Below are 27,675 nucleotides of genomic sequence, written 5' to 3'. Positions count from 1 at the left end.
TGTTCTGGAGCAGGCGGTGGGTGGTGCTCTGCCCTCAGGGAGCAGCACACACCTGGGCTTTGGAGGGGCCATTCAGGAGCTATGTGGCTCCTGGGTAACTTCCAGCCCTTGAACCAGTTTTTTTCATCTATTGGGGTGAGAACCCCCACCCCCTTGCCCTCAGGGTGGCCAGAAGCTTTACCAGGAGGTTGGTGGGAGCATGTGCTCCCAGGCTTAGCTCAGCCTTAGGCTCCCATGATGGGCTACCCTAGCCCAGGGGTCCCCCAGGCTACCATGGTAGGATGTCCTGGCCCAGGGCCCCTACCTGACCACTACACTGAGCCACCTACTGAGCCTTCTCTAAGCCAGGAGAGCACCCCCCAGAGGACCAGCTCAAGGCCTAAAGCTGGCCAAGGAGACTCCCGAACAAATGGCAGCTGCTGAGGACCTGCTGAGTTCAGAAAAAGAACCGTTGTGCTTTTCACCTCTAGAACCTCCTTCCCCAGGACTGCTCTATTCAGCAGGACAATTACACAAAACAATGGCCCTTTTATTTTTTTTTAAGTTTAGTATTTATTAGAGCCAGTAAATTATTACAATGGCCCTTTTAGCTAGAAGCCATCCTTGGGACTTGATAGTGACAAGCAGTTCCTGAGCAGCCCAAAGCCACTGCCCCAGCAAGGGGGCAAATCCCCACAGGAATGGCCCAAAATGCAAGACAGGATGTGACCAATTAAAATCTATTTATTTGTTTGTAATGAGACAAAACACTACAATCTGTTCAACACTGGGCTGGACACTGCTGTGACAGGGGGCAAGGAGGAAGGAAGAGGACAAAGCCTTGGCTCAATTATGAATGTCCAAGGTAGAACCTTCAGGAAGACTCTTCCCTTTCTCCAAGAGGCAGAAATAAAAACCACATGATAACCGTTGATTCAGATTAGAGAGGACACCGAGCTGGGCCTCAGCTGGAAGCTAAAGTCAGGGCAGAGTAAGGACCGGTCAGCAATAGTGTGAAGTGGCCAAGGAAGGAGGTGATTTTCCTGCCCAGGCTCACATTCATCTCAAGACATGCCTTTCCTCCACCATAGAGCCAGAAGAGCCCCTGGGCTGGGAATTCCGGGGGAAGGAAGGGTGCCAGTCCGAGGCCCCCTTGCCTGGTTATTCCTTCTCCTCCCACTCTGGCTGGTGGACTGTGGTGAGGGCTCCATGATACTGCAGCAACGCTGGGCACGGCTCCACCAACCCCCTCTCCTCTGGAGGGCAGGGCAGGGAGCAGGCAGCTTTGGGGAATGAAGTGGAGGGGAATGCCAGCAGCAAGTCATATCCACATACATGCTTCCTGGCACTGACACAGCCTCTCCTGTCTCTGCTCCCAGAGGCTGAGGGACCACAAGGCACGTGACTGCCTCCAGTCCCAAAGGCCAGGTCCTAATTGACCAACACCACACTCAGCTTCTTCTTGTCTGCATCTGGCTAGGCCTTGGAACCAAATCTCATGGGACTGAAGGGCTGGAGGGGAGGACCCCATGGACACTCACCAGCACCTGTCCTCAGCCTGGCTCCCTGCAGCAGTTCAGCTGCACAGCACATTCAGCACGTGATGGGTAATTCCTCACTCTCTGGGAGCGCAGAACTGGCAGCAGAGGAGTGGAAAACTTTCCCATCACCTGATGACCATGTCAGGGGACTAAGCCTCAGAGCTCTGTGGTTGGGTGAAAAGCTTCCCTCCCTCTGTCCACCATTTGCCAGCCCTGGGGAGGTAGGGGCTGCTCCCTGCCCCCGAGGCTTTTGTGAGCTGGTTCTGGACAAGGGTTTATTTCACCCCTTCATTGTTCTGAGGCTCCTGTGTCTTTAGGGTCAAGTCTATCTACAACACTTGGGTTCCTCCATCCCAGAAGTTCATTCTGGCTTTGGAGGAAGGATTCGGAAGAATCAGGAAGTACAGGGAAAGAGTCCGGTGAAGAGGTGCAGGGAAGGAAGCCCCCTCCTGCCCCTTTACTTCCAAGGCAGCAGAAGAAACTGACCACAGTGAACACTATGGCCATCCCATGTGCGGGCTGGTGCACTCACATGGGAGCCACACCAGGGCATGGGCAGAGGTTTCCAGAGCAGGAAGGAGGGCTGGAGAGCCTGCAGGAAAGAGAAGAGAGGAGCAGGGGTAAATGCCTCTGCACAAATGCTATGTCCCACCCTATGTCTGGCCTAGAAACCCACAGAAAGGTCCTGGATCCTTTCTAGTGACCCCTGGGCTCTTCAGCCCCAGCACAAATCAAGGCACTGGGCATGCCAGCCCAGGTGGCCATGGAGCACACAGGGAATCACCAATCTGCTCTAGGGCACGTCCATGCACAAGGAGGCTCTCTCCAGCTCCTATGTTCTCTGAGGTCTAAGAGACAGGCTCCCTGCAGCATTCATAGTAGTTAGAAGTGGTCATGTCTGAACAGGGCTCTCATTTACAAGGTGCCCACCTCAGGGAGCTTCGCTGTAAGCTGATGATGTCACTGGTGTTAAAGCTGACATCTACAGAAGCATACCTGAGACAGAGCAGCTCCAGACACCCCTTGGGAGGGTAACAAGTGGCTATGAACAGGTGGAGAGATGGGGCTTGATCTTTTGGTACCTTTTCCTTTTTTGAACCATGTGAATGCATTATTTTTTAAACAGTCATTCAGGAAATGAAAAAATAAAGTTCTGGCCAAGGGCTCAAGGACTCTTGCTTTCCTCCAAGTTTCCGTGAGTGGGTCAGGAACTACCTTGGCCCTTGGTGCAGCAAGTGCCCATCCAGAGCCTTCTGTCTTTACTGTCAAAAGCACCAGGCCGTCCATTACTCAGGACCATCATCCCACTCAGTTCTGCTCCCCTCTTCTCCACCACCTGTTCTGGCATACCTGTTGGAGACTGGGCACACCCGCCCCACAACGCTCTGCTCCTGAGCCCATGTAGCACCGGGCCTGCAGCTGGGCTCCACAGGGCGCCGAGGGGTGGGACCTGTGGGAGGCTGCCCGGCTGGCATCACATGGTCCGGCTATACTCAATGCCGCCCTTGGTGGAAATGCTTGACCATGGCAGGAAGCTGCAGAGCAGGCTGTGGGCCTGGCGGTAAATCCTGTGTGGGATGGAGCAGGGGCTCAGGTTTGCTAGAGCAGAGCCCAGGTGCTGGATGTAGTCCGTGGGGCTCCGTTAAGGAAGACGCCAACTCGCCTTGCCCACACACCCCTAGAGTGGCACTGTCAGCATGTCTGCCCTTCTGAAGAGAGGCCGAGTCTGCTCCGCCTTTGCAGAGTGCTGGAAAACCTCCTTAGATGGAGGGGCCTCCACTGCAAAATAATAAAGGGCAGCACATGGGTACAAGAGGACCTTCCAGGCAAGGCCTCAAGTATATAGATACCCAGACTAAGGCTGAAGGATACGGACTGGATGCTGCAGGGAGGGATATGGCAGGAGAGAAAATGTTCGCCCTGGCTGGTGTGGTTCAGTGGATTGAATATTGACCTGTGAACCAAAGGGTCGCTGGTTTGATTCCCAGCCAGGGCTTATGCCTGGGTTTTGGGCCAGGTCCCCAGTAGGGGGCACATGAGAGGCAACCACACATTGATGTGTCTCTCCCTCTTCTTCTCTCTCCCTTTCCCCTCTCTAAAAATAAATAATAAAAGCTTAAAAAAAAAGAGGAAATGTTCCTGGTCCTCCCCCTACTCTTAATCCTCAGAGGGGCAGGGCCTTGTCCCTGTGACACAGAGGGGTCAGCAATGCTAAACCTTAGCACAGAGACTCATCTTCCTATCTTCACATGAGCGTGGAGGCCTGTGGGTTCTTGTACCACCTTTCTCTTTCCCATTTATTTCCCTATGAAATGGATAAATCCTAGACTCATTTAATTACACACACATGCAAACACAGTATTTTCTGGGCCACACCCTATGGCTATTAAGAAATCTTCCAGCTTCCCTCCTACCTACCTACCTCTTTAACTCTTCTCCTGCCTAGAGAGAGTTAAAGAGGAGGGAGCAGGGAAGGGACATACCTCTAAGTCTTGTACCCCACACCCCATATTCAAGTGTTCAAAAGAGCAAATAACTCTTTCATCTCATTTTTCCATGCTGGCACACAGGCCCCACAAGGGCAGGGGCTTTTGTCTATTTTGTTCATTGCTGTAGCCTCTGCATACCAGCAACAGGGGGCTTTCAATCAATACTTACTGGGTGAATGAATGGACAGAGGGATGAGTGGATCTTGGACCAGGAGGGTGAAATCCACCCCTCATGCTGAGCTGAAGTCCAGGAACACCGAGCGCCAAGCCCCGTCTGGTTTCCCAATATCTGCAACCAGACCACCACTTCCAAATACACATAGACCAGACCTACCCACAGTACCATCTCACTGGGGAAAAATGCATCCTGTGAGCTTGGCCTTGTGAATGTCATCTGAAAGTGACCACAGCTCCAGCTGGTTCACAGGCCCTGCTAAGAAGCCAGTCCCTCGCCCCTGAGAAGAAAGGATATAGGATGGTCCAGGGAGGGTGGCCACCATTGATGTAGAGGACGTAGGTGAAGCCATCTTTGAGGACCCCACGGATGGAGTAGTAATAGGGGAGATAGTGGTGCTGCTTAAAGTCTCTGTTTTCATAGAAGTTTATTGCTGTGTTGTTGGTGGTGAGGACATGCAGGTAGATGGCTTTGCAGTGGTCCTGGGCGGTGGTGGATATGTGATCCTTTAAACTCTCAAGTAAAAGAGAACCTGCAGGTAAAGGGGCAATAGTCAGGATGGCAGAGAGGGGAGGAGGAAGCATGAGGCAGATAAGGAAGTCACCTTCAGATCTCTCTGCCACTGTATCAAAGACCGACTTCCCATAACCAGCTACTATCAAAGTCCCTAAATCCCACAGCCAGACAGAGCCCGTGAGCTGCAAACTACTGGATGTCCAAGACCACGGACCCAGGCTGCACAGTTCCCTCCCAAAGGGCTGGACCCACAGTGGAGGCTCACTAACTTTTCAGACAAGAAGTCTAAACCTAAGGCCAGGAAAATGGAGAACAAGCAGGCCAGGGTTACAATAAAGACTGCTATTCGCTGGCTGTGTGGGGAATTTAGAGATAATACGAATGGCACAGCACCCCAGATGTGACAGGCATCTGTTATGTAGCAGCTAGGACTGTTTAATTATGTTTCCTGTACTCTTAATGAAAAATGCCTAATGACCAGACAAAAGCTGTGCGTAAGGCAGCAGGTGTGGTCAAGCGGTGCCCATTCTGTAATGATGACCTTTGGAATTTGTTCGTAATTTGATCTCATCAGTCTTGGGAATGAGGCCATGGCATGAAGACCTGGTAATGTGTGGAAAGATCATGGGCTGAAATGAAGGTCAATTTGGGAGGTGGGGTGCAGGAGACCTGTTGAGAGGAAAGGATGAAGGTCTGATGCAAAAATGGAGGAGGGGTAGAGAGACAGAGGGATACTGAAAAGCAAGAATCACCCGGATTTGGGAAGTGACTAGAAGTGAGTGTGTGGGGTGTATGTGCCAAAAACCATGAGCTTGGCCGCACCTTACCTATGCCGTGCTTTCTGAATTCCTTCACTACTCCCAGACTTAGAATGTACGCAACTTGTGTGTCAACAGGGAAGTTGGAAGCTAGTATATCTCCATCCTAAAGAAAAAGTCAGAAATAAAGTCAGGTCTGCATGAAGTCAGTTGAAGTACCCGGTCCCACCATAGAACACATCTCGTGCTGACTCTCCCACCCACAGCACCTGGGGGGATACCAGGGCGGGAAGGGACAGAGCGGAGCATATGGAGAATCACCCCTACTCCATGGAAACCAGAGGGTATGGGCCTTTTTGCTAGAAACTATTACAAATAGTTTCTAAAAAAGAAACTCAAAAAAGAACACTCACAAAAAGTTGTTTCTCTCTGGAGTGGGTGGTAGACCATACAAGGAAGGACACTGGGCCAGACAAGGGAAGCTATGGCGGGCGGCACAAAGGAAGTGGCTGTGCTGCGTGGGCTCTACGTGGTGCTCACACGTGTCAGCTGACACACCAAGAGACCAAACAGCCAGACGAACACAAAGTTGAAAAGTTTAATCAATAACGGGGATAAATGGTAATGGAAAAAATACAATAAAAACTATTAAAAAAAAAAAAGAAAAGTTTAAAGGATCCTGTACTGTCCCAGGTGGTCTTGAAGTAAAGACGGAGGGGAGTTTGGGTGGCCCCTCCACTGCCCGCACCAGGCAGAGCAGCATGCCACAGCCAGCTACCCCACGTGTCTCTTAGTTTCGGAGATAGAATTCTTGATTGAGAGTTGTGAATTCGACCACCAAGGGGTTCTGATGTTCTTTTACCTCACAAAAAGAAGGCGGCTCAGTGAATTCTCCCCCATGGAAAGGACGCTTGGTGACTTGGTCTCCCTGGTTAAGTGAGTGGCTCCTGTGTGCTGGGAGTGAGCTGGCCTGTCCCTGTCCTTACTCCTTACTCTCCTAGCCCTGGCCCCAGCTCTAGCACTCCACACCACAGTTAAGCTAGATACAAGCAAACTCAGTCTCAGGGAAGGGAATATCCTTATTGTTCTGGTTACTTGAAGCCCATGAAAGGGTCAGGGAAGAAAGGCAGGCACTTCATTCCCCAGCTGATATGTAATAGGCCCTGCTTCCTCTTCCCAGTGTTGAATCCATCCAGCCTCTCAGCAGGGCCCAAGAAAGTGCCAGAGTGCCGTATCTTAAAAGAAAGATATACTATACTCAAAAGAAACCAACTTTGCCAAAATCTAGTAACGAGCACATTAGGGGGAAAAAAATTGAGTGAGTCTGGTCTTTAAAAAAGATCCTTCTTTCATTTTTAAAGAAACAGCCTTAAGCTAAACAAAAAGAAGCAGTTGCCAGCTGGTGGATTTTTTTCCCCTCCTCCTTGGAAGAAATACCCGCGTGGGATGCTCCTCAGTCGTTAAGATGACCAAAAGCACTAGGCAGAATCTAGACCCAAGTCAACCACATGGAACAATGTGTCTGTGACCCTGACCTCACATTTTACATTCAGAGCAGGAGTTGCTAACCTGGGGTCCACAGACTCTCTGGGGTTGTTAGATAGACCTTGGAGGGGTCTAGGAAGTTGAATTAAAAAAGCTGTATCTTTATTTTCACTAACCTCTAGCTGAAACTTAACATTTCCTTCAGCACACCACAGCAGTATTAGCAGTTTCTGTGACGCTACCACCAACACCAATCAGTCCCTCGCAACTGCAGATTCTCAGTGGACCATTTATCCCCCTAACTTCAAAATGACGGTCCTTAGTAAGAAGCTGTGGTTAGGACTTGTTACTTAATGCCCATATGACTGCTCACATACACAGAGAAAGAAACCAGAGGGTGTGAGTCTGAGCTCCTAAGAGAAGGGTCCACAGAGCAGGCAGCAAAGCACGATTCTGTCCCAAGGCCCTGGCCCATCATCACTGCACACACTTACCTCCTTGTGTATCTTGGTCCTACTTTTTATCTCAGCTACTATCATTCCTACAATGGTGCCCCTGTAGGTTGCGGCAAGTGAAAAGAACTTCTTGTTGGAGGTGATGTCACGATACCATGAGTCTGGGTACCTGAGGAGAACAAACTCAGGTGAAACTGCCAAAAGCCAAGTCCGATTAACACTGTGCTTCAGACAGTGGACCCACAAGGGACTCGAGGCTACTCTGTCCACTGCTCCAGGGTTGACAAGGAGCCTGCCACTCAGTCTCCACCAAAGTGTATCATTCTCAGTGGCTCATCTTCTTAAAGCAGCAATCCATCCAGACAAGATAGGGAATTTCTGATGGGAAAATAATTTTATACGATGTAAAGATAAGGGTAGGGGCAGGAACCTTCCAAGACATTGTCTCTCTGTGAGCTGTGCCTGGAGGGGCAGCTGAAGAATCCAGACTCAAGACCTCTGGTAGCCCGAGGGGAGCAGGGAGGAGAACATGTCCTGCGAAATGTTCTAAGACACAGTGATGAAAGGCAGATGACTTAGCCCCAGATAAGGAGACTCAGTGCTGGGGAAAGGGCTCTAAGGGCTTTAAGGGTCTATGGGTTTGTTCCTTAACTTGGGACTTAACTGTGGTTAGGACTTGTTACTTAATGCCCATATGACTGCTCACATACACAGAGAAAGAAACCAGAGGGTGTGAATCTGAGCTCCTAAGAGAAGGGTCAGCCCAGATGCCTTTCTTGAGACCAAGAGCTGGAAGAGTGTCAGACCCCGCTGTATGGCGGGAGATACAGCAGAGAGGCGCTCTGCTCCGGTCTGCTCTGCAGAGGCCACTGAGCAGCCACCAGAAGGCCATATGGGGCCAGAGCCTTATCCAAGCTCCTCCCATGGTCACAGTGGGTGAAATCTGAGGTTAAGACTCATAGACATACCATATTTAGCAGGATCTTGTTTATTTTTAATTTTTACAAGTTTTACACCTATTTTTCTCAACAAAAGCTCTATGTGCACATTACAAAAAAATGTAGGAAATACAATCAAGCAAAATGAAATAAACTTGTAACTACTAATAATCTACCCATCCCAAAATACACAAAAACACTTTGCTAGATGGTCCATATCTTCTCAGGCTTTTATCTTGTGCATGTTTTCAAATGAAAGTGGAATTGTGGTACAAACTATTTTCTAGTCTTTTTCATTTACTATCATGTAAAAAAATTCTTGTCAAATGTATTTTGATGACAGGTATTTTTTTCCTGGCTCTGTAATATGGCATTTCTGCATGTACATGCCCTAATATATGTCACCAATTCCTTACTGGTAAGTAACTTAATTTGCTTCTCAATGTTCAGATTTATAAACAGACTGTATCAAACATCTTTGTAATTAAAGTTTCTCAGCAAAGTCCTTTTGGGGAACTCTTCACATAAGGGATACAGTGAGGTGGAAAGGGTCTGATGGGCATCAGGGAGCAGGGCCTGGGGTTCTTTGACAGGCAAGGTGACTCTGAGCCACCATGGCACCTCCAGGTCATCCTCACCTTTGCACAAGGCCACCAGCTTCAGTGGATCTGTGGGTACTACCCCCATCTGCTCCCCCACCCCTTCAATCTGCAGCTGGGGGCAGAGTGGGCCACTCAACTTACTCAATGGGGAACCAGTCGCCACAAAGATGCTTCACAGTGTCTATGTCATCGTGGCAGAGGAGGCGCAGGCTGACCTCACTGAGGGCGCTGGATGGCACCACCTCTGTCATTCACACCTTCAGGGAGAGAAGCAGTGTCAGGAAGGCAGCCAACCCCCATTGAGCCCCACTGACCCCATCATGGCACACTTACTTCCTCTTCCACCTAACCTATGAGGCAGGAAAGACGGGAGGACTAATGCCTTCCCCCATGGATGGCGGTGCCCTCAGTAATTGCATGAAGCAATTACTGTCTCTCACAATAATTCCCTGTACCAGGTGTCACAGTCACCCACACACTGCAGACAAGGAAACCGAGGCTTGGGAAGGGCTGGCAGGATGGAGACCTAGGGTCCCTTGCACTGTTCACGCAAGACACTTCTGAACCCCAGAGAGCAGCCTGCCTTTGGTCAGCTTTTTCTCTCCTCTCTGCCCCTCTGAGCTGCCGTCTGAGCACCCTCCTCCCTGGCTAGTCTCCTGTCTCCCTCACATCGCCATTTCTCCATTGCACAAAGCACATAGCCCTGTCAGCCCAACTGCTCCCGACTTCGGCCAGTGGCCATAGACCCTTTAAGAGCTGTCTGGGCAGGGTCTGATGACCTGCTGGATTTTTAGAAGTGGCACTTGCTGGGTGGGTAATTTTTCCTCCTTTATCCAGCAGATAAAGACTCATGAGAAAAGAGAGAGAGAGAGACTTTGCAAGACACCAGATGTTCAAATGGGGAGGGGGTCATGAGTTGCTGACAACTGTTTCAAATCAGGAAATTACGTTCGGCCCAGGCTGCTGATGGAGCAGCTGCCCTGGGTCCAGGTAAAGTAAGGTAAGGAGGCAGGAAGGAAGGCCAAGTATTGGACTCTGACAAGAGGAACACAGGAGTCTTTTTTCTTTATGTGGAAAGCTGGTAATAAAAGGCAAAGGATCGTGAATTTACATCTTTTTAGGAGGAATAATGATAGAACTGAAATGTCGTAACTTTGTAACTGCTGATGAAAATAACCAAGACAAGCAAGATTCATCAAAAGCTTTTAAACCACCTAGTGGAGGGTGTTCGGGAGCAGGTACAAGGCGGGAAGGCACCCACGGGCCTCATCAATCCCAGAGGAAAAGCCTTTCAACCTCGAGATTCTGTGCTCACAGTCTCCCCAGTGGTGGAGCCCAGCTTCTCTGACCAGTGCCACGTGTGTGAAATCCACAAAGCCCTCAGGTTCCTGCCTAAAATGTTGAGCCTGAAGCCAATCGTGCTCCAGACAGACCTGACTTCACAACAACAGATAACACCCAGCACACAAGCACACAGGTGTCACACAGCACTGTGACACCTGCCACACTTGAAGGTGGTACTCTATAGAATGAATGGCCTGGTCTCTTCAATGTCATTTAAAAAAACAGAGGCAGACCGAAAGACAAAAGGAGACCTACAACCAAATGTGTAAAACCCCTACTGGAAAAAGAAATGCCAAAACAACATTTTGTGATAATAAAATTACGAGCTAGATAGCAGATAAAATTGTCATTAACAGTCTTAGATGTGACACAAACACAATCAATTGGCACGACTGTGTTTATGAGTCCTTAGTTCTAAACACAAAACCAAACCAAAACACCAACCAAATATGAAAATACCCCCAGACTTGGTAGATCTGAACTTCCCATGTTGCTTGTTTTCTTCCCACTAGGATGCACATTCAGAAAATAAGACACCGTTTGGCCTGGTGTCTTGTAAACAGCTTGACTATCTGGTCTACACTACACAGCAGGGCCATTCCAGTGACCAGCACCCCCTTCCATGGCCACTGCTCCAGCCGCCCAGCCCTGATGGCACCCGGGACTGTCTATGTTCCAGTGAGTGTGACCTCAGGGACTTCATGCTGCCTAAGTGACTAGCTACCTCTTGGGAGATGGACTGCTCGACCAAAATAGGCAAGTCCTGAGTTTTTATGAATCATCTCTGTCCAAAATATATCCTAGTGGTCATTGGCTAGGAGGGTCTCCCCAGTCATCCTGGGTAAAGGGCTGTTTTGCTCCACAGAACACAACTGTATGGGTTCAAGAGGTCCACCTGCCAAAAGCAGGATGGAGGCCAGCACATCACAGCCCCCAGCTGGAAACAGCTTCCCTGGAGGTTTCTACACAACCCCTACTACACAGGTGAGCCTCCCTTCCCCCAGAAAAGGAACAGATTCCCCACCACACACAAAAACTGAAGGTGTTTTTTCTTGTTAGATATGAGAATAGCATTGTGGTTATGTAGATGTCCATATTCTTTAAGAGATGCACACTGAACATGCAGGGGTGAAATAACAAAATGATGTTCTGGATTTTAATTCAATTGGAGCAAAAGTGGCAAAATATTAGTAACTGTTGAATTGGACAATGGGGATGCCAAGTGAATGTTTAAAAATATCCTTAACTAAAATTAACCACTAATCAACCAAACTTCTCCACCTAGGTTGAGTTTCAGATATGGACAGCAGGTTTTCAGGGGGACAGATTTCAGTGCCTTTGGTGTCTTCATTGAGAGTTTTGGGAAGCAGCATCACAGCCTTTGCACTTCCTCCCTGGGAACAGTGAGTTCTCAGCAAATCATTGGTCGGCTAATTGCTGAGCACTCTGGATCCCAGATGAGTCAGGTACCCATTTCAGAATGTTATGGGGGCAGAGATTACTGTTTGGGACCCATCTTAACCAACCCTCAAACTCTACTAAGGTTTTAAAGAGTGACAGTGTAGACACTTGCTGTGCAGTCCACGGACACAGGATGTTGTTTTAGGAGCTGTGCTTGAAGCTGCCCAAGTTGCTAGGTATCAACCACAGGGCCACCTCAGGGTAACACCCTTCCTTTTCCCTCAGGGCCAAGAAAACTGAGAAAGACAGAAAGCCCTGTCAAAAATTTGAGCCTCTGCAACAAAGTCAACAATCCTACATCATCCCTGGCCAAGGCAAGGCCTGTCCATCAATGCAGTCTTTCTAGAGAGGGCTCCTGGGACAAGGGTTTCCCTCTCTCTGTTGTAATCAGCTCTAGGGAAAATCCTGGCAGACAAGCCCAATTACCTAACCACCTCCTTAACCCAAGTGGCCAAACAGGATGATCTATAAAAATTCTGCTCAACACCCTAGTGATAATACAACCCACGCTCTAAACTGAGCAAGGAAATACAGGTGGGAGTCCACTATGGGCTCACCGAAAAACAGCCCTCAAGCGGAAGCAATCTAAATATCCATCAATGGATGACTGGACTCAAAATGTGGTCTATCCATACAGTGGATATTCAGCACTGATACATACCAGCTACAACGTGGATGAACACTGAAAACACGTTGAGTGAGAGAAGGGCCACATATCTTATGATTCCATTTATATGAAATGTCCAGAATAGTCAAATCCATAGGGACAGACAATAGATTAGTGGTTGTCTACAGTTGGGAGAACTAGAGGGTGATGGCAGAGGGTGTGGAGTTTCTTTTGGAGTGGTGAAAATGTTCTGAAATAAAATGTGAGGGATGCAGAGCTCTGTGAACACACCAAAAACACTGAAAGGTGCACTTGGAATGGGTCAACTATATGACATGAGGACATTATATCTTCAAAAAAAGCTGTTAAAAAAACAGCCCTAATCTTGAGACTGAATGATTCTTTTGTGAGCAAATGGATAAAAAAAGATTCCTTTTGAAGTAAGTCATAGTAAATTCCAGAAAGAATCACAAGCTTTCCAGCCTCCAAGTCAAACTGCAGGGACTCATGCTGATGCCCTGTGGTGGGACTCCTTTAGTGGGGTTGGCCCAGGACCTGCCTCCAGTGCGCCCACCACTGTGCCAGGTCTGCTAGGGTGGGGCTGGGGATGCTCTGGGGAAGATGAGGCTGAAGATCAAGGGGGCACAGACTCACAGAGACAAGGCAGAGCCACCAGCCCACCAAGGCCAATGTGGTGGCTTACTCTAGATTTGGGCCAACTTTAGTATTTCATATTCAAAGAAAAAAAATCTGTCATTGGCTTGGAATGTGTAAGAAATGACCCCCAAAAAGTTATCAAGTCTCAACTAAGCACATGTGTGTTGTCCACAAGTTTTCAGGGGGTAGCTGCTTAGATGATTTCGAGGAAGGAAAGATCATTCCAGATATCCCCTGTCTAGAAAATTAATGCAAACCACAAACCACTAGATAAATACAAAATCAACTTTCAGCCCCAATGCATGACGTATACTAGGAAATTCCACATTGTCCTCTTCCCTGGCAAACCAGCTTTGGTGGTTCGTCTGAGTCTGGACAGGCTCAAGCCAGCCCCAGAAACAGGGTGACTTGACTGTGCACCCTCATCACCCTTGGCAGAGCTCCAGATGTCTCATCGGCTGTGCCCCACTGTTTTCTTAACCAAGGGCAAACATGCTCTGAGCTCCTCCTACAAAAAGGAGCTGCAGGACAGGCTGCTGTCAGCTTGCTCTCACCAGTCACTCCACCAGCTCTGGCCGGATGAGTGCAGGCAACTGGCAAAACCAGCTGGCAGACCAGAGACAGACCTGGGGCACCTGAGGAGCTGGAGGCACTGCCCAGTCAAGTGCTAAGATGCAAGGCTTTGACCTCTATGGTTGCCTCAGCAAAGGACTGACTACAGAGGCTGGGGGTGGGGCACTTCCTGAGGAGATAGAACTGTTCTGTATCTTGATGGTGGTGGTTACACAAAGGAACATATATGCACATGTTAAAACTCCCTGAGCAGATTTTCTTGTATGTATATAAACTTCAACAAAGTTAATGGTAAAAGACTAAAAAACCACTGTACTTTGAGGTTTGATAGAAAAGGGAGAGACCCATAATAAATCAGCATTTCTTATGCACTGGGATTTATATTTTTTTCTCCTAGTATCCTTGGGACAAGGCTCTTGACCAAAAGGGGCAGGTTGTTCCCTGTTCAATTTCAAGAAAAACAGTGGGCTCCAGGTCACGCAGCTATTTGTGGATTCTCACATCCCTATTAAAAGTCCTTCCATGTTTGCAAAGGTCAGTTCTTCAGATGCCTTGATTTAAAAACAGAAACGTCACATTTAACTAGGGAGAAAGCAGGATGTTACAGTGCCTAGTCTGTCCCAGGCCAGGTGACAGAAAGGCACAGGAGAAGGAGAATCTGGCACCCTAGTGCCAGTAAAAGAAGAAATGGAGTCAGAGAGGATGAGTTTAGAGATGGTGGCAATGCAGGTGGGAGGCTGGTGTGGCAAATGGCTGGTTTACCACTGGGGGGATAAGTCAGGGAACCCACATGTAACAGTTGTGGGGACCCCACTTGTCCATCCAGAACCTTCCATCAAGTACTAATCTCTTATCACCACGGACTATTGTTAGACCTCAAAGGACAAAAATTCTAAGACTTGCTAGAGAACAGGCGACAGACAGTGGCCAAAACCAGAGCAGAGGCCTGGTGTTAGGTCCTCTGCTCCGTTCTGAGCCCTGGGGAGCTGATGGGATGGGCCCCGAAGCCACAGATGCACAAGCCCCTCTTCGTATGCATTTCCTTACAAAGACACTGCCATGTCTACATTACAACGGTGGGGACATACTGTACAGAAGAACCCAGTTCACTTGCATTTGTAAAAAATTTTATTTATTGATTATAGGGGGGGGCACACATCAATTTGTTGTTCCACTTATTTTTGCATTCACTGGTTGATTCTTGTATGTGCCCTGACTTGGGATCCAGCCTGCAACCAGGGTGTTTTGAGATGATGCTCTAAACAATTGAGGCACCTGGCCAGGGCCACTGAGGTTTCAAGTAAAAATACGAAGCTGCAAAGGTCAGGCTTTTAGTGAAAATTCTTCCCAGGGATTCCTGGGTCTGCATCATGTTCTTAGCCTTTAGGAGGAGGAGGAGTGAAAGTAATTCAAGGAGGAGCAGAAACTGGATTCCCCAAGACCCAAATGAAGGGCCTGCGGACTCAACCCTCATTTCATCCTTTCTCCTTCTCCAAACCTCATCTTCCTGAGGCTATCTGCAAGCCTTGTCTTTCTTCTGTGCTGAAATGACCTTTCTGGTTCCTTTACCCAAGGCCGCTTTTCCCCCCTGAGGACTCCGTGGTGGCTCTAAAACGACATCTGGATATCTGGACATTCCCTCCCTCACAATACTTCCCAAGTGCCTCTGTGTGCTCAACCAGAGGAACAGATGAAAGTGGAGGACTGGCTGCCAAGACATCCTTAATGTCTTCAGGAGCATTTTCCATCTCCCTGCCATGTCCTGGGGATTCAGAATCTAGGGGCCTTGAAATGGAAGTGTTCTGTGTTCTGGAGGGGGTTCCTGGCATTGTCATGACACCCACAGGTCCCTCTACTCCCATGCCAAGTAATAAAGCCGGAACAGCCCTATTTGCTGCAGATTTGCTTCCCCTTTGTAGACTGTGTCCTGGTGCCCTTGGTCCACAGAGCCCCTCCCTTGCTCAAGGACAATGCTTCTGGGTCCCAGACAAGCTGCACTGAACTTTAAAAAAAAAACCTTTCACATCTGGCTCGTGTGACTTGGTTGGAGCATTGTCCCATAACCAGAAGATTTCAGGTTCAATTCCTGGTCCAGGCATGGGTGTGTGCAGCCCCCAGGTCCGGATGCATAGGATCCCCAGTGTGGGCACTTACAGGAGGCAACCAATTGATGCTTCTCTCTTACATCAATGTTTCTCTCTCTCCCTTTCTCTCTCTCCAAAAGCAATGGGGAAAAAAGTCCTTGGGTGAGTATAAACATTTTGTTTAAATTAGTTTCTCAACCCCCTTTCTCTCTCTAATTTCAATACATAAAATTTTTTTAAAAAGTGCTCTGGGCTCTACCCTTGACCTCAGCAAACTTATGAGTATTCAGGCCAGCCATGACCACACTGCACCCTCCATCACCCTAGAACCTTCCCTTCCTTCTCTTCTTCTACTTCCACTGGTTCCAAAGCAACCTTCCTCTTCGCAAAGACTATGCCAACCTCCACATATGCTCCAGATGCTGGAGTCACCATGACCCAGGGTCAAATCCCACCTCTGATGTCCACTGAGACACCTCTGTCCCATCCATGCTTCAGCTTTCTTTTTTTTAAAGACTTTATTTATCTTTAGAGGGCAAGGGAAGGAGAGAGGGAGAGAAATATGAATGTATGGTTGCCTCTCATGCGTCCCCTGCTGGGAACTGGCCTGGAACCCAGGCATGTGCCCTGACTGAGAATTGAACCGCGATACTCTGGTTCGCAGGCCTGCGCTCAATCCACTGAGCTACACCAGCCAGGGCCCATGCTTCAGCTTTCTTATCTGTCTCTGGGAAGACAAATGAGATGGCCACCTCCAAAGAGCCACCCCAATCCCTTGCCCAGCTCCTTGTCTCCTCTCTCCCTGGCTCAAGCCCCTGTTCTTCAGCATTTTCCATCTTTCCCTTTGCACAAATTCCCCTCCAAAGAGAGTACATGTGTACCCTCCTTTGGACAAGCTTCCTGCCACCTTCCTCCCCTTCAACATAACCACTTATAAACCACATCGGCTGCCACTTTCTTGCGTTATCCCTGCCCTGCACTTTCTGCTCCATCACACTGGGGATGACAACCCAACAGCTTCCCGTCTCTGAAATCCAGCAGCTCTCCCTGGGGAATTGCCCCTCCGACTCTCTACAGCTCATACTTCAGTTGACCCCTTTCTCAATCCCCTGACTCCTTTCACTCTTTGACGAAGCACTACCCTGGTCGTTCCCCACACTCCAGGCGTTTTCTCAAATGAAACACAAAGAAAGATTAGTACTCTTCCCTGGCACAAGGATTAAAGACCACCGGGCATTAAGGAATGTGAAATTCTGCAGATGCCATATTTATTGACTTGGAAAATCCAACAATAAACTACAAGCTCTTGCATTTAGGATAGAGAAAGGAGAAAAGAAAAAATAACCAGTGATGGGCACAGGACACTGCCCTGCTCACCAGTAAAATGGGTGGAGGGATAAAAGGAGAGAGTGAGGGAAACAGTGAATGCTCTTCCTGGCTGGTCTGTTCAAAGGAGCAGCTGCCAATGGGGGCGGTAGGCCATTTCCTGGGAAGCCTGGGCTGCTTCCAAAACTTCAGTGTAGATGGAACGTGATTATTTTATAGGGTGACAAGAAATGAACACTCAGCACTCTAGTACCAAACAGCCTCCTTCTTAAAACCCAACTATCACTCTCTCAGGGGAACCCATATATTCGTGACATTTAATTTAAGACACATCTCACCCTGACTGGTGTGGCTCAGTGGGTAGGGCGGTGTCCTGCAAACAGAAAGGTCACCAGTTCAATTCTCAGTCAGGGCACATGTCTGTGTTGCAGGTCAGGTCCCTGGCTGGGGGCATGTGAGAGGCAACCAATCAATGATTCTCTCACAAATCAATGTTTTTCTCCCTCTTTTCCACTTTCTCTAAAAATAAATAAATAAATCTTTAAAATATATACATAAATCAAAAGCTGTATTTTTAAAAAGACACATCTCTTCAAACACAAATTGAATGATACTGGAGGATTCCACTTGCATGAAATTCTCAAACTGGCTAAGGGAACTGCTGGTGACAGAAATCAGAAAGTGGTTAAGAGGGCAACACTGAAAGGGGCATAAGGCAACTTGCTGGGGTGTGTCGATGTTCTGTGTCTCCTTTGCTGGTCATCAAACATATGGACCTGCTCACTTAAAATCTGGAACACTTGGCTGAGTGTTAATTATACCTCAGCTTTAAAGATGACAACAGGTGGTCCCAGGTCCAGGCCATCCTTTCCTCTGGGCCAAAGATTCTATCATCCCCTAAATTTCATACTGAGAATCAATTCAGGTTTTTATTTACCAAAATTGTATTGATGATCCAAGCCCTGCTCTGGGTACTGTGGTGGCAGCAATAAGCACAGCCAGAAATCATGGATTATACAGGGGTGAGGGTATACAGGGGACCGAGGTTTGTGCTTTCCTACACTATTACAAAATACTCACAGAAACTACTTTCTTTTGCTCAAAAAATGCCATAGCAAAACAGCACATCGATGAACATGAAAAGTGCTGTCAACTGGGCTGTGCGGGGAGGGGTTAATACAACTGTGTGGAAGGGATGCCCTGCTCCCTGGAGCCACAAGGAAAAAGCAGGGGATCGGTGCCCTTGCATCTTCCCCAAACTGCACCTAAGATCTAAGGGGCCCTAATAAGAAAATGAAAAACACCTAAATGTGGCAACGTTCTTTATCTTTTTAAAAAGAAGTGTGGTAAAATATACACAAATTTTATCATCTTAACCATTTTTAAGAATACAGGTCAGTGGCATTAAATACATTCAAATTGTTGTGCAACCGCCACCAATGATGGTTACCAACGACCGTCATTGCCTGAAACTTTTCATCCTCTCAAACTGAAACTCTGTCCCTATTAAACACTAACTCCCTGCTCCTCCTGCTGTAGCCTCCAGCCACCATTCCACTTTCTGTCTCTACAAATGACACCAGCAACATTTTATGCTTACTGACACCTCTTCATTCAAAATGTCAACTTGAAAGGAAGACTTCTATTTCACTTCATCAGAGACTTCCATCAAAGTCTCCCACAGATGTGGCTCCACCCACGGCACGGCCTCTTTGACTTCCCAGGAAGGGAAGATGCAAGACCCCAGCATCATTTCAGCATGCTACAGGCCTCCACGACAGTTCACAGCATCATGTGTCTCAGAGATGTGCTCTTTAGCTTTCCAGGTGTTCAAGATGAGATCTTATTTTGTTTGCAAGTCTATTTTATCATTTTTGCCTTTTTATTTCATGTCCACAGTAAAATGACCTGATGAGAAAGGCAAGTTCTCAGGCCACCACTGTGCATATGTACCATTTGTAAATCCCGACGCTCCTTCAGAAGGCATGTGGGCTAACCTTGGTCATGGCAGTCTCAGAAAATCCTTTCACTGTTCTCAGGACCTGTACCAGAGCAGCTAATGAGTTTCTACAGGAAGGAGGACTGGATTGTGGTGTGCCACCAAGGACTATTTGCCTTTTGTGGCACCATTAGGTCAGTGTCAGAACTGGAGAAGGACAGCCCAGGTTCAGAGAAAGAGATTAGGACCAAGAGGAAGAACAGAGATAAGAGCAGGACCTGGGAGGGTATGAACTGGGGGCCAGAGACATGAAACCAAGACCATGAAACAGACAGAGAGATCTCATGGTTCCATTGTCTGAAAGCTCAGAATAGTCATCTTCCTGGAATAGAAAATGAGGGCACAGATGAGCCTGCACTGCCAGCTCACATGGTCACGTGTAAAGATGCAGCTAAAGCTCAAAGCAGAGACAAGTGGGGTGTGGGCTGGATGAGCTGTAAGGATAGTCTGGTTAAGAAGTGCCTTTGCAACAAAACCACCTGTACGACTACATTTTTGCCAGGTGGGAATCAAAGAGTATTAAATACCCAACACTGGACCCTACCCAGGGCTCAAAACCTGAAGAGGACTGGTTCTTCAACAGAGAACCTCAACAGTTACAAGCAAACCGACACCATTTAATTTCAGACTTTTTTTTTTTACAAGCTTGGGCTATTTTTTTTAAGACTTTATTTATTTATCTTTAGAGGAGAAGGGAAGGAGAGAGGGAGAGAATATCAATGTATGGTTACCTCCTGTGGGTCCCCTGCTGGGAACTAGCCTGCAACCCAGGCATGTGCCCCGACTGGGAATCAACTGCAATCCTCTGGTTCACAGGCCTGCGCTCAATTCACTGCACGACACCAGCCAGGGCTGGGCTGTTTTTATTACCAGGAAAAAAAGACTTTCAGGTGGTATGTAAAAATTATGAGCACACTTTTATATTAAAATAATCTCATGTGCTGTTTTTAATTAATAACTTTGATATTTTATAGTGTCTTTTCAAATTGTAAGTAGAATAATTACCCATGTTGCTCCAAAATAGACTCTCTTAGTGCCAGTTTTTAAACCCTATACTATTGGAATAACATGGCATTTTGTGCACTGATGCCAGAAATAAACAGATTCAAAGTTGCAATGGAGCAAAGAGGGGTGGTTGTGGATAAGGGCACTGAACAGACTTGTAAAAATATTTTAAAGGGTTCCTGTGTAATCATTAAAAAGCAGTTTTTAGTGATTGCTAAATACCAGCCCTGGCTGGTATAGTTCAGTGGATTGAGTGCCAGCCTGCCAACCAAAAGGTCACTGGTTCAATTCCCAGTCAGGGTACATGCCTGGGTTGCAAGCCAGGTCCCCAGTCAGGAGTGCATGAGAGGCAACAGATCAATGTATCTCTCGTACATCCAATTTTTCTCTCCCTCCCCCAGCCAAAAATAAATAAACAAATATATAAATAAATACCCCAATGAAAAGATTGTAAGTAAAATAATGGGAAAAAAACAGCAATTTTAGTGGCTACCTAAAATATGTGTATTTAAGACAACCACTTAAAAAAAGGTTTAAAAATAACACTGCCCCCGACCCCTTCTTGAGGGAAGGGAATGTTCTTTTAAACCTTTTTCTTTTACTATGAACATATGTTCATAGAATAAGAATTCACATGTGCCCTGGCTGGTATGGCTCAGTGGATTGAGCGCCAGCCTGAGAATCAAAAGGTTGCTGTTTGATTCCCTGGCAGGACGCATGCCTTGGGTTTCAGGCCAGGTCCCCCTCTAGGGGCCTGCGAGAGGCAACCAATCAATGTTTCTTTCCCTTTCTTTCTCCCTCCTTTCTTCTCTGACATAGAAAAATAAATAAATATAATCTTTTAAGAAGTTTTTTTAAAAAAAGATTTTATATGCAATATAGAGAAAAAAAACTAAGAATCCCCTGTTTACCCCATTCCCCATAAAAGCACTGTTAATGGTTTCTGGTGTTTTCTACAAGAAAATTAGTATTTTAAATAAAGAGAGCTTGTCTGGTAAGGAGCCTCAGGTAGTCTTTTGGGGCATACAGGTAGCTCATGCCATGACCATTCATCGAGCAGTATACTTTTCCCTATGTATATTTTAATGAAAAGGTTAAAATGGAAGGCCAAAGTAAAAGGGAAGTACCAATACCTTGGAAATAAGTATAAGGAGCAGCAAGTATCCACTAGGGAGACCTTCTGAATAGTTTACAACTGGAATCAGAAGGAGTCATCCTCCAAAAGAAACAAATTTGAAAAAGGTACCTAACATCACTTCCACGAACAACAGAAATGACGGAAATATTGTTGCATTACATATTCCAGATAAGAATTCTTTTTAGTACCTAAGGGACAATTACCCACAGCCTATTTTGTAAAGTGAAATTGCTTTCTTCTGCTATTTTCAAGATGGCTCCAAATTTCAATATTTTGCTGCCCAAACAGACCCTATTTCAGTAATGCAGGTAACAAAAAAAAGAACACAATTTGATTTTAAAAAATAACTATCCAACAAAAGAACTGAAAGAAATTTCTTTTCATAATATGGTCTGTTAAAGATGACAAAATACTTTTCTTTGGCCTTCCTGTGGAAGCAAAGGTAACCAACCAAGTCTTTCTCAAATATTTGTTCTGTGTCTCTAGCCACAACAACCTGCGCTTTCCTTCTTTACAAATGTGAATCTGTGTTTAGAGTGTTGATTTCTGGCATCAATACAGAAATGCCAAGCCATTCCATGGGTATGAGGTTAAAAGTTAGCACTAAGAATTTATTTTGGGACAAAATGGATAATCATTCCACCTACAATTTAAAGACACATTTAAAAATCTCTTAGGTTTTCACACTCAAAATAATTCTTGCCATCATTATTTGGAGTGTTTGGCCCCTCCCTGCCATGTGGGTCCTGCCTGAGCAGGAAGTAGGTTTCAGGTGAAGGGATAAGGAGTCTGAGATGCTAATAGTTTGGGACTAGGGACTGGCTCTCACTTGCTGTTAATCCCCATCCACCTGACCATCTCAGCTCAGAGCTGTGGCCACCTTAGGGTGACCGCCATATGCCTGCCAGCCTCCACAGCCAGGTATTCAGGCTCCATCAAGCACTTGTTCAACTGATGGCATGAACTCCAAACCACTTCTTTAGAGAGCCCTAGCTCCCTGTTCAGACCCCCTTCCTATGACTTCACAAGCACTGAGCAAATGCCTTAAGGTTCGTAACAGAATATGAACCCTACTATATGCGTGCTAGGTTTTCAAACACATAGTTCTCTTTAATGAGCAAGGTTAGCTGACCGGGCCTCAAATAACTCTGAGCTGGCCTGCCAGCCCATTCCTATCAGAGGTCATGCTAAAAAGAGTGATATTTAGGGAAAGAGGCCTGATCCTAGAGTCACTGTGGATACTTACAAATATTTGCTAAATCAAATTCAGCACCTGAACTTAGCCAGAAAAAGACCAAGTAGTCCCAGCACCATTTCTGCAGGTCAGTATTTTACTTCAAAGCACTACACATGGATACAAGCAGGACCAGCTTCAACACAGTCTATACATCAAGCTTGTTTTCTACAAACAAGGAACTGAGATGGAAAAACCATGAGGGCTTTGTGGATTCTTTCCAGAGATATGCTGAAGGAAGAAAACGGAGACAAGATGTAGAGATAGAGGAGCCACCATAAGGGAAGACACTGCCTCATAAGCAGACAGCTATTCAGGTAGAAGAGGTGTCACCAACAGAGGCCTCTGGGCTGTTTCAGCAGACAGAAGACATGCACTGGTCTGAACTGAGAGCTCTGAGAGTCTTCCCTACAGTGTGTTCCCTGCAGCTGTTGCAATATGAGGATGGCATGCCCACCTGTTCTAAATGCACCTTAGGCTTTGAGTCATCAAACTGTTGCCAACAGGTACACTGAGGCTTGGAGACCGGGCAGAGTACCCAGGACAGCAATACCCTTCTCAGTTCAGGTGTATCTTTAATCTCCTTCCAATCTCCTATCATCCAGGAATTTTCTTCCATCCAGGGCAGAGCATGTGTTACTCAGCAACCTCAATAAGTCACATCCCAAATCTGTAATAGGTATGGTTAAAATAAATAGTGACCAAGTCACTGCAAGTTACAACTGGGAGAGGCCAAGATAGGAAACTCACAGACCTTTTAAAAATGTGTCTATATTTTTTATTCTGATCTGTTAATACCACTCCATGCCCTGGCTTTGTTTCTTACAGGCTTTAACTGTTTTCATAGAACACCAAACAGCTCAGTAAGATGGAACTTTAGCAAACCACGGTCCAATGAAGAAGGACTCATGAACACTGCATTCTCAAAGGGCCGACGTAGACATTAATTCTTATGGTTACAAAATTCTGGAATCAAGGAGCTGAAGACCTCTGTGCACTGCCCTGGCTTATTTGTCCATTTGGAAAGATGACTGGGACTTACCGTATTTTGCCATGAATAATGTGCTTCCACCAATAATGCACACTCAAGTTTTTGGCCCAAACTTTCAGGAAAATAAAAAGCTTTCATTTTAATTCAATTATTTATTTATTCATATTTAGAAACAAACCTGATTATAATATTCCAGGGTATTATTCTGCATATGTATATTGTTATTGCTTTCTATAGTTATGCTCTTAATACATTAACATAAGTAAAAGAATTTAAAACATTTGTATAGGTACTTAATTTTACTACCCATGTATAATGTGCATCCTTATTTTTCCCTAAAAATTTTGGGCAAAAAGTGAGCATTATACAAGGCAAATGCATGTATATTTCAGCGACCCCTGAGTTTCTTCTAGTCTTTAATTTCATCTTCTCTAAGCTTAAAATGACACAGGGACTTGGGGGGGCGGGCAAAAGAGAAGGGAGAGGGAAGAGAGAGAGAGAATGAATATGGATAAATGAATTAGTTTTTGTTTTCTGCCCCTTTCAGTGCAGTGATGCTCAAGACTCCCCTTCCTGCCTGGTACTATTGGCCACAGAACTTCTATCACTCATCTCAACTTCACAAAGTGCTAAGAGGATTTCAACATTTCTGTAGATGACCCTGAGTCTGTCCCAGTTCAGTCAAACTACCTAGAGGTTTTCTGTCTTTAGTTCTCCGGTAAAATATCTGCAACCCACCATGTTCTCTCCAGTTCTGACACTAGGATTAACAACCACTTCAGGTACCACAAGAAATTACTGTATGGGGCTATCTTCTTCTTCAGGACAAATGAGTAACAAAATCATACGGGTCAAGGACTTGGCAGAATGAAAACAGATCAATGAAACAGCCAATGTCCACATTTACTGCAGAATTACTCCTTGCCTCATCTCAGGTCCTGGGCTCTGTCGCCCACTGGGCAGGCACACAGACATTTGCTATTAGTGGTCTAAAGAAGGCCCACAGCGTCCTTCAAAATTTTCCCAGTGGGACAAACCACAGATGCTATAGATTCCTTCTGTTCCTTAGAAAGTGCCCAGTTCGGCAAAGGAGGTCAGAGTAGGGTGTGCATACAAACTGCCAGAAAAGTAAGGAATTGATTTCTCTTACTACGAAAAGGTACAGCTGAAGACGACGCGGAGACGACCAAAGCAGAGCCCCCACGCTTTCAAGAGTTCACAGGAGAGCAAACAAACAGGCAAAACAACTACAAACCGTGCAACAAGTACCAAAGTCAGTCGAGAAGGCAGCGAGTCGTTCAACTGTGAAAAGGCAGGACACTTCAACCTCGAGCGAGACCCAGCAGGTAACGAGGGGCAGGCTGCACTTTGGTTCCAGATATCCCCAACAACTCGTCCCGGGGCCCGGCACCGAGGCGCCCTAGGTGAAAGGGCCGGCTCCCACCTAACGCTGGGAACCGCGCCCCTCGGCACCCCTCGGCACCCCTCGGGTTTGGGGTGCTGCCCCTTCTCAGCCCCCAGCCCCCTCCTCGACCCTGCCCCGCGCGAGGTCAGTGGTGGCCCCGAAACCCCGCAGCGAGATCTGGGCACTGAGTGGCGTGAGCCGCCCCTCGGCCTCCTCCACCAGCCCAGTAGTCCCGCGCCCCACCAAGGCCCCCTACGCCACCGCCCGCCCCAACCCGAGCTGCTCCTCCTTTCTAGTCACGATCCGTCGCCCAGAGCCGGGTCCGTGCCTCCACCACCAGCCAGAGCCCGACGGCCTTACCTCAGTTGGGAGCCGGCCGCAACGCACGGCGCCGTGGGGCTCAACGCATCCTGGGGTCCCAAGGAGCCGGAAGTGGGGCCGCACGGAGCCCGTACCGAGTTATGTAACCGGCAGGGGCCGCAGCAGCTACGGAGACGGCGGTCCGAGGCACTTCCGCCTCTCGTGCTAAGTCGGCAGCCCATTGGCCACTGGGGCTCACGTAGGTCGCTCCCTCTCCGAGGCCGACGGCGCCATCTTAGGAGCGGGCAGGCCTGATGTGAAATCCATGGCGGCGAAGCTGGGACGCTGGTTGGGGGGCGTGTGCTGGGCTAGGGAGCGTATGGAGGTCGGGGGCGGGGGGAGTTCTGACCCCTGACCTGGGTACCCAGATGAGGCGGGCCTGAGCCTAAGGGCCATATGCGCAGACTGTGAAGTTGCTCATAGCTCTCTCTTTTTTTTCTCTAACATTTCCCTTGTTTGGTCTTGTGCTTGTATGTCTCCAGCCCAGGGAAGTGTGATTGAAGGACTCACCGGACTCCAAGCAGCACCACCCTGCCTAGCGCCGGACTTCAGGCCAACAGCCCGAGGTCCGTCTCCGCAGAAAGGCAGTTTAGGGCTGTTACTGTGTAAATGGGCAGGGGTCAGTTGCCCTCAAATTGCAGGAGGGCCAATATCACAAGATCCAGGGAATCGTGTTGAGCAAAACCTGAAGTATGTCCTTGCTACTCAAAATGTGATCTGTGGTCCAGCAGCATCAGCATCACCTAGGAGCTTGTTAAAAATGCAGAACGTCAATCCTCACCCAGATTGACTGAATCATGATTATGAATCAACCATAATCATAATTATGACTAAATCATAAATGCAATCTTAGTTAAATTGCATTTAACTATGACTCCTCAATTAACAGGTTTCCTAAATGATTTATATGCATATGAAATTTTAAGAAGCACTTCCTCTCTGAAGACAGAGGAATGTTTCTAAGATTCAATGTACAGGTGAGCTTAAAATGAATTTAAGATGAACTGTCAAAAGTGAGAAGGGGCTCTGGCTGGTGTGGTTCAGTGGACTGAGTGCGGGCCTGTGAACCAAAGGGTCGTCAGTTTGATTCCCAGTCAGGGCACAAGCCTGGGTTGCTGGCTAGGTCCCCAGTTGGGGGCATGGGAAAGGCAACCACACATTGATGTTTCTCTCCCTCTCTTTCTCCCTCCCTTTCCCTCTATCTAAAAATAAATAAATAAAATCTTAATAAAAACTGAGAAGGACATACATATCAATTCAAACTTTAAAAACACTTTTTAAACACAAACGAGAAAATAATAATGTTAGGTTGGAGTTGCTCAAGAAACCAGACGGACACAGCGAGCTAAGGAGAGCAGGGTTTATTAGCAGGGGGTAAGAAAGTGGAGCCAACTGAGGGAGGCTAAGAGAAAAGTGGGTCCAACCAAGGGAGGTTAGGACTCACTCAGTTGTTCCTAGATCAGGATTTTTAAACTCAAAAACCTGCGTTTGGGGTATTAGAATCTGATTGGCTAGAGCTGGCTGCTGGGTGAACGCTGCATCTTGTTATGCCCCATAAGCCGACCCCAGACCCTAATCTTCCTGGGTAGCGTCTGCAGGCAGCTTCAAACGGTGCCATTTTCTTGCCTGGTGATTTTCATTTCTCCTAGGCCTGCCTAGATGTAACAAATAATAGCTCTTTTCCCAGGGCTTACTAAGTGTCACACACTGTTAAGCATCTTACACAGGATCTCACTGATCTTTAGGACAATTGTTTCAGTTAGGTACTATCTGTCACTGTAGATCTAGAAGAAAAAAATTCCACCTCCTCCCACTGTGTCAGTGGTATTGACTCCACCTTCAAAATGATGTTAATCAGCTCTAACCAATTTGGTGGGCCTTCGCCGCCGCCCCCCCCCCTTGGTGATTGACTCAGATAACACAGCAAGTGGGAGGGGCACCTCTTGGCCCCAGGGATTGGTTCAGGAAAGGTCTAATCAGCACTGAGCTCAGTACTGATTGGTCCCTCCAGTTTTTGCCTTCCTAGTTTCTTTTGCTTTTTGTGTGTGTTTTGAGACATTTCTTATACTTTATCTAAAAGACCACTGGTTTTGTGATGAGCATCCTCTCCTTCACTTATCTACCGAATTAAATAAAAAACATGTTGTTCAGTTCCAGAAAGTTTTGCTACAAACCTCCAGTCCTTGTATTGCAAGTAGTGCTGTTGTTATCCGTCTCCTCCGTTTTGTTTCTGAAGAGTTCTGTCTGTGCTCCCTCTCTCTTACTGTAAGGTCTTTTCAGGTTTATCATTATTTTTCTCTTGTGTACTCATGGCTCTTTTTACCCGCTGGTCATGGGTGAAGCACAGAGATACCTAAAGGCACTATGAGTGAGCAAAGCCAGCAGTCTCTACCACTGTATTCTAACCACATTCCAAGAGGCCATATAGAGACAGTCCTTTATGGAGCACTTGAAGAAAACCCCTGAATTCCTGCCTCCTCAGCTGCAGAACCCTCCCCTTCTTCAGAGATAGGAAGGTACCCAGGTTCCTCTGGGCCACACAGTGCAACGAGC

At 47.1% G+C, this 27,675-nt stretch overlaps 1 protein-coding gene across 2 annotated transcripts; it reads right to left on the bottom strand.

Annotated features, from left to right (window-relative positions):
• Positions 1-705: 705 nt before the first annotated feature.
• NAA60 (N-alpha-acetyltransferase 60, NatF catalytic subunit) lies at positions 706-25,255 on the bottom strand. Of its 2 annotated transcripts, none has more exons than XM_037029862.1 (7): positions 25,123-25,255; positions 9,080-9,195; positions 7,438-7,567; positions 5,528-5,624; positions 4,482-4,716; positions 2,871-3,151; positions 706-2,112 (listed from the first exon to the last, which is right to left on the bottom strand). In XM_037029862.1, exons 2-6 carry the CDS (start codon positions 9,187-9,189, stop codon positions 2,995-2,997), a joined length of 729 nt encoding a protein of 242 aa, XP_036885757.1. In that variant the 5' UTR covers positions 9,190-9,195; positions 25,123-25,255; the 3' UTR covers positions 706-2,112; positions 2,871-2,994. The 2 variants fall into 2 exon arrangements, with proteins under 2 accessions (XP_036885757.1, XP_036885758.1); XM_037029863.1 differs by lacking the exon at positions 25,123-25,255 and adding an exon at positions 24,627-24,785.
• Between the last annotated feature and the right edge of the window lie 2,420 nt (positions 25,256-27,675).

The sequence above is a fragment of the Sturnira hondurensis genome, unplaced genomic scaffold, assembly GCF_014824575.4.
Source record: "Sturnira hondurensis isolate 20B ecotype Veracruz unplaced genomic scaffold, ASM1482457v3 Scaffold0020579, whole genome shotgun sequence".
In the NCBI taxonomy this organism is placed as follows: Eukaryota; Metazoa; Chordata; class Mammalia; order Chiroptera; family Phyllostomidae; genus Sturnira; species Sturnira hondurensis.
Note: the sequence above shows the minus strand (reverse complement) of the source record. Positions and strands in the feature narration are given on the sequence as shown.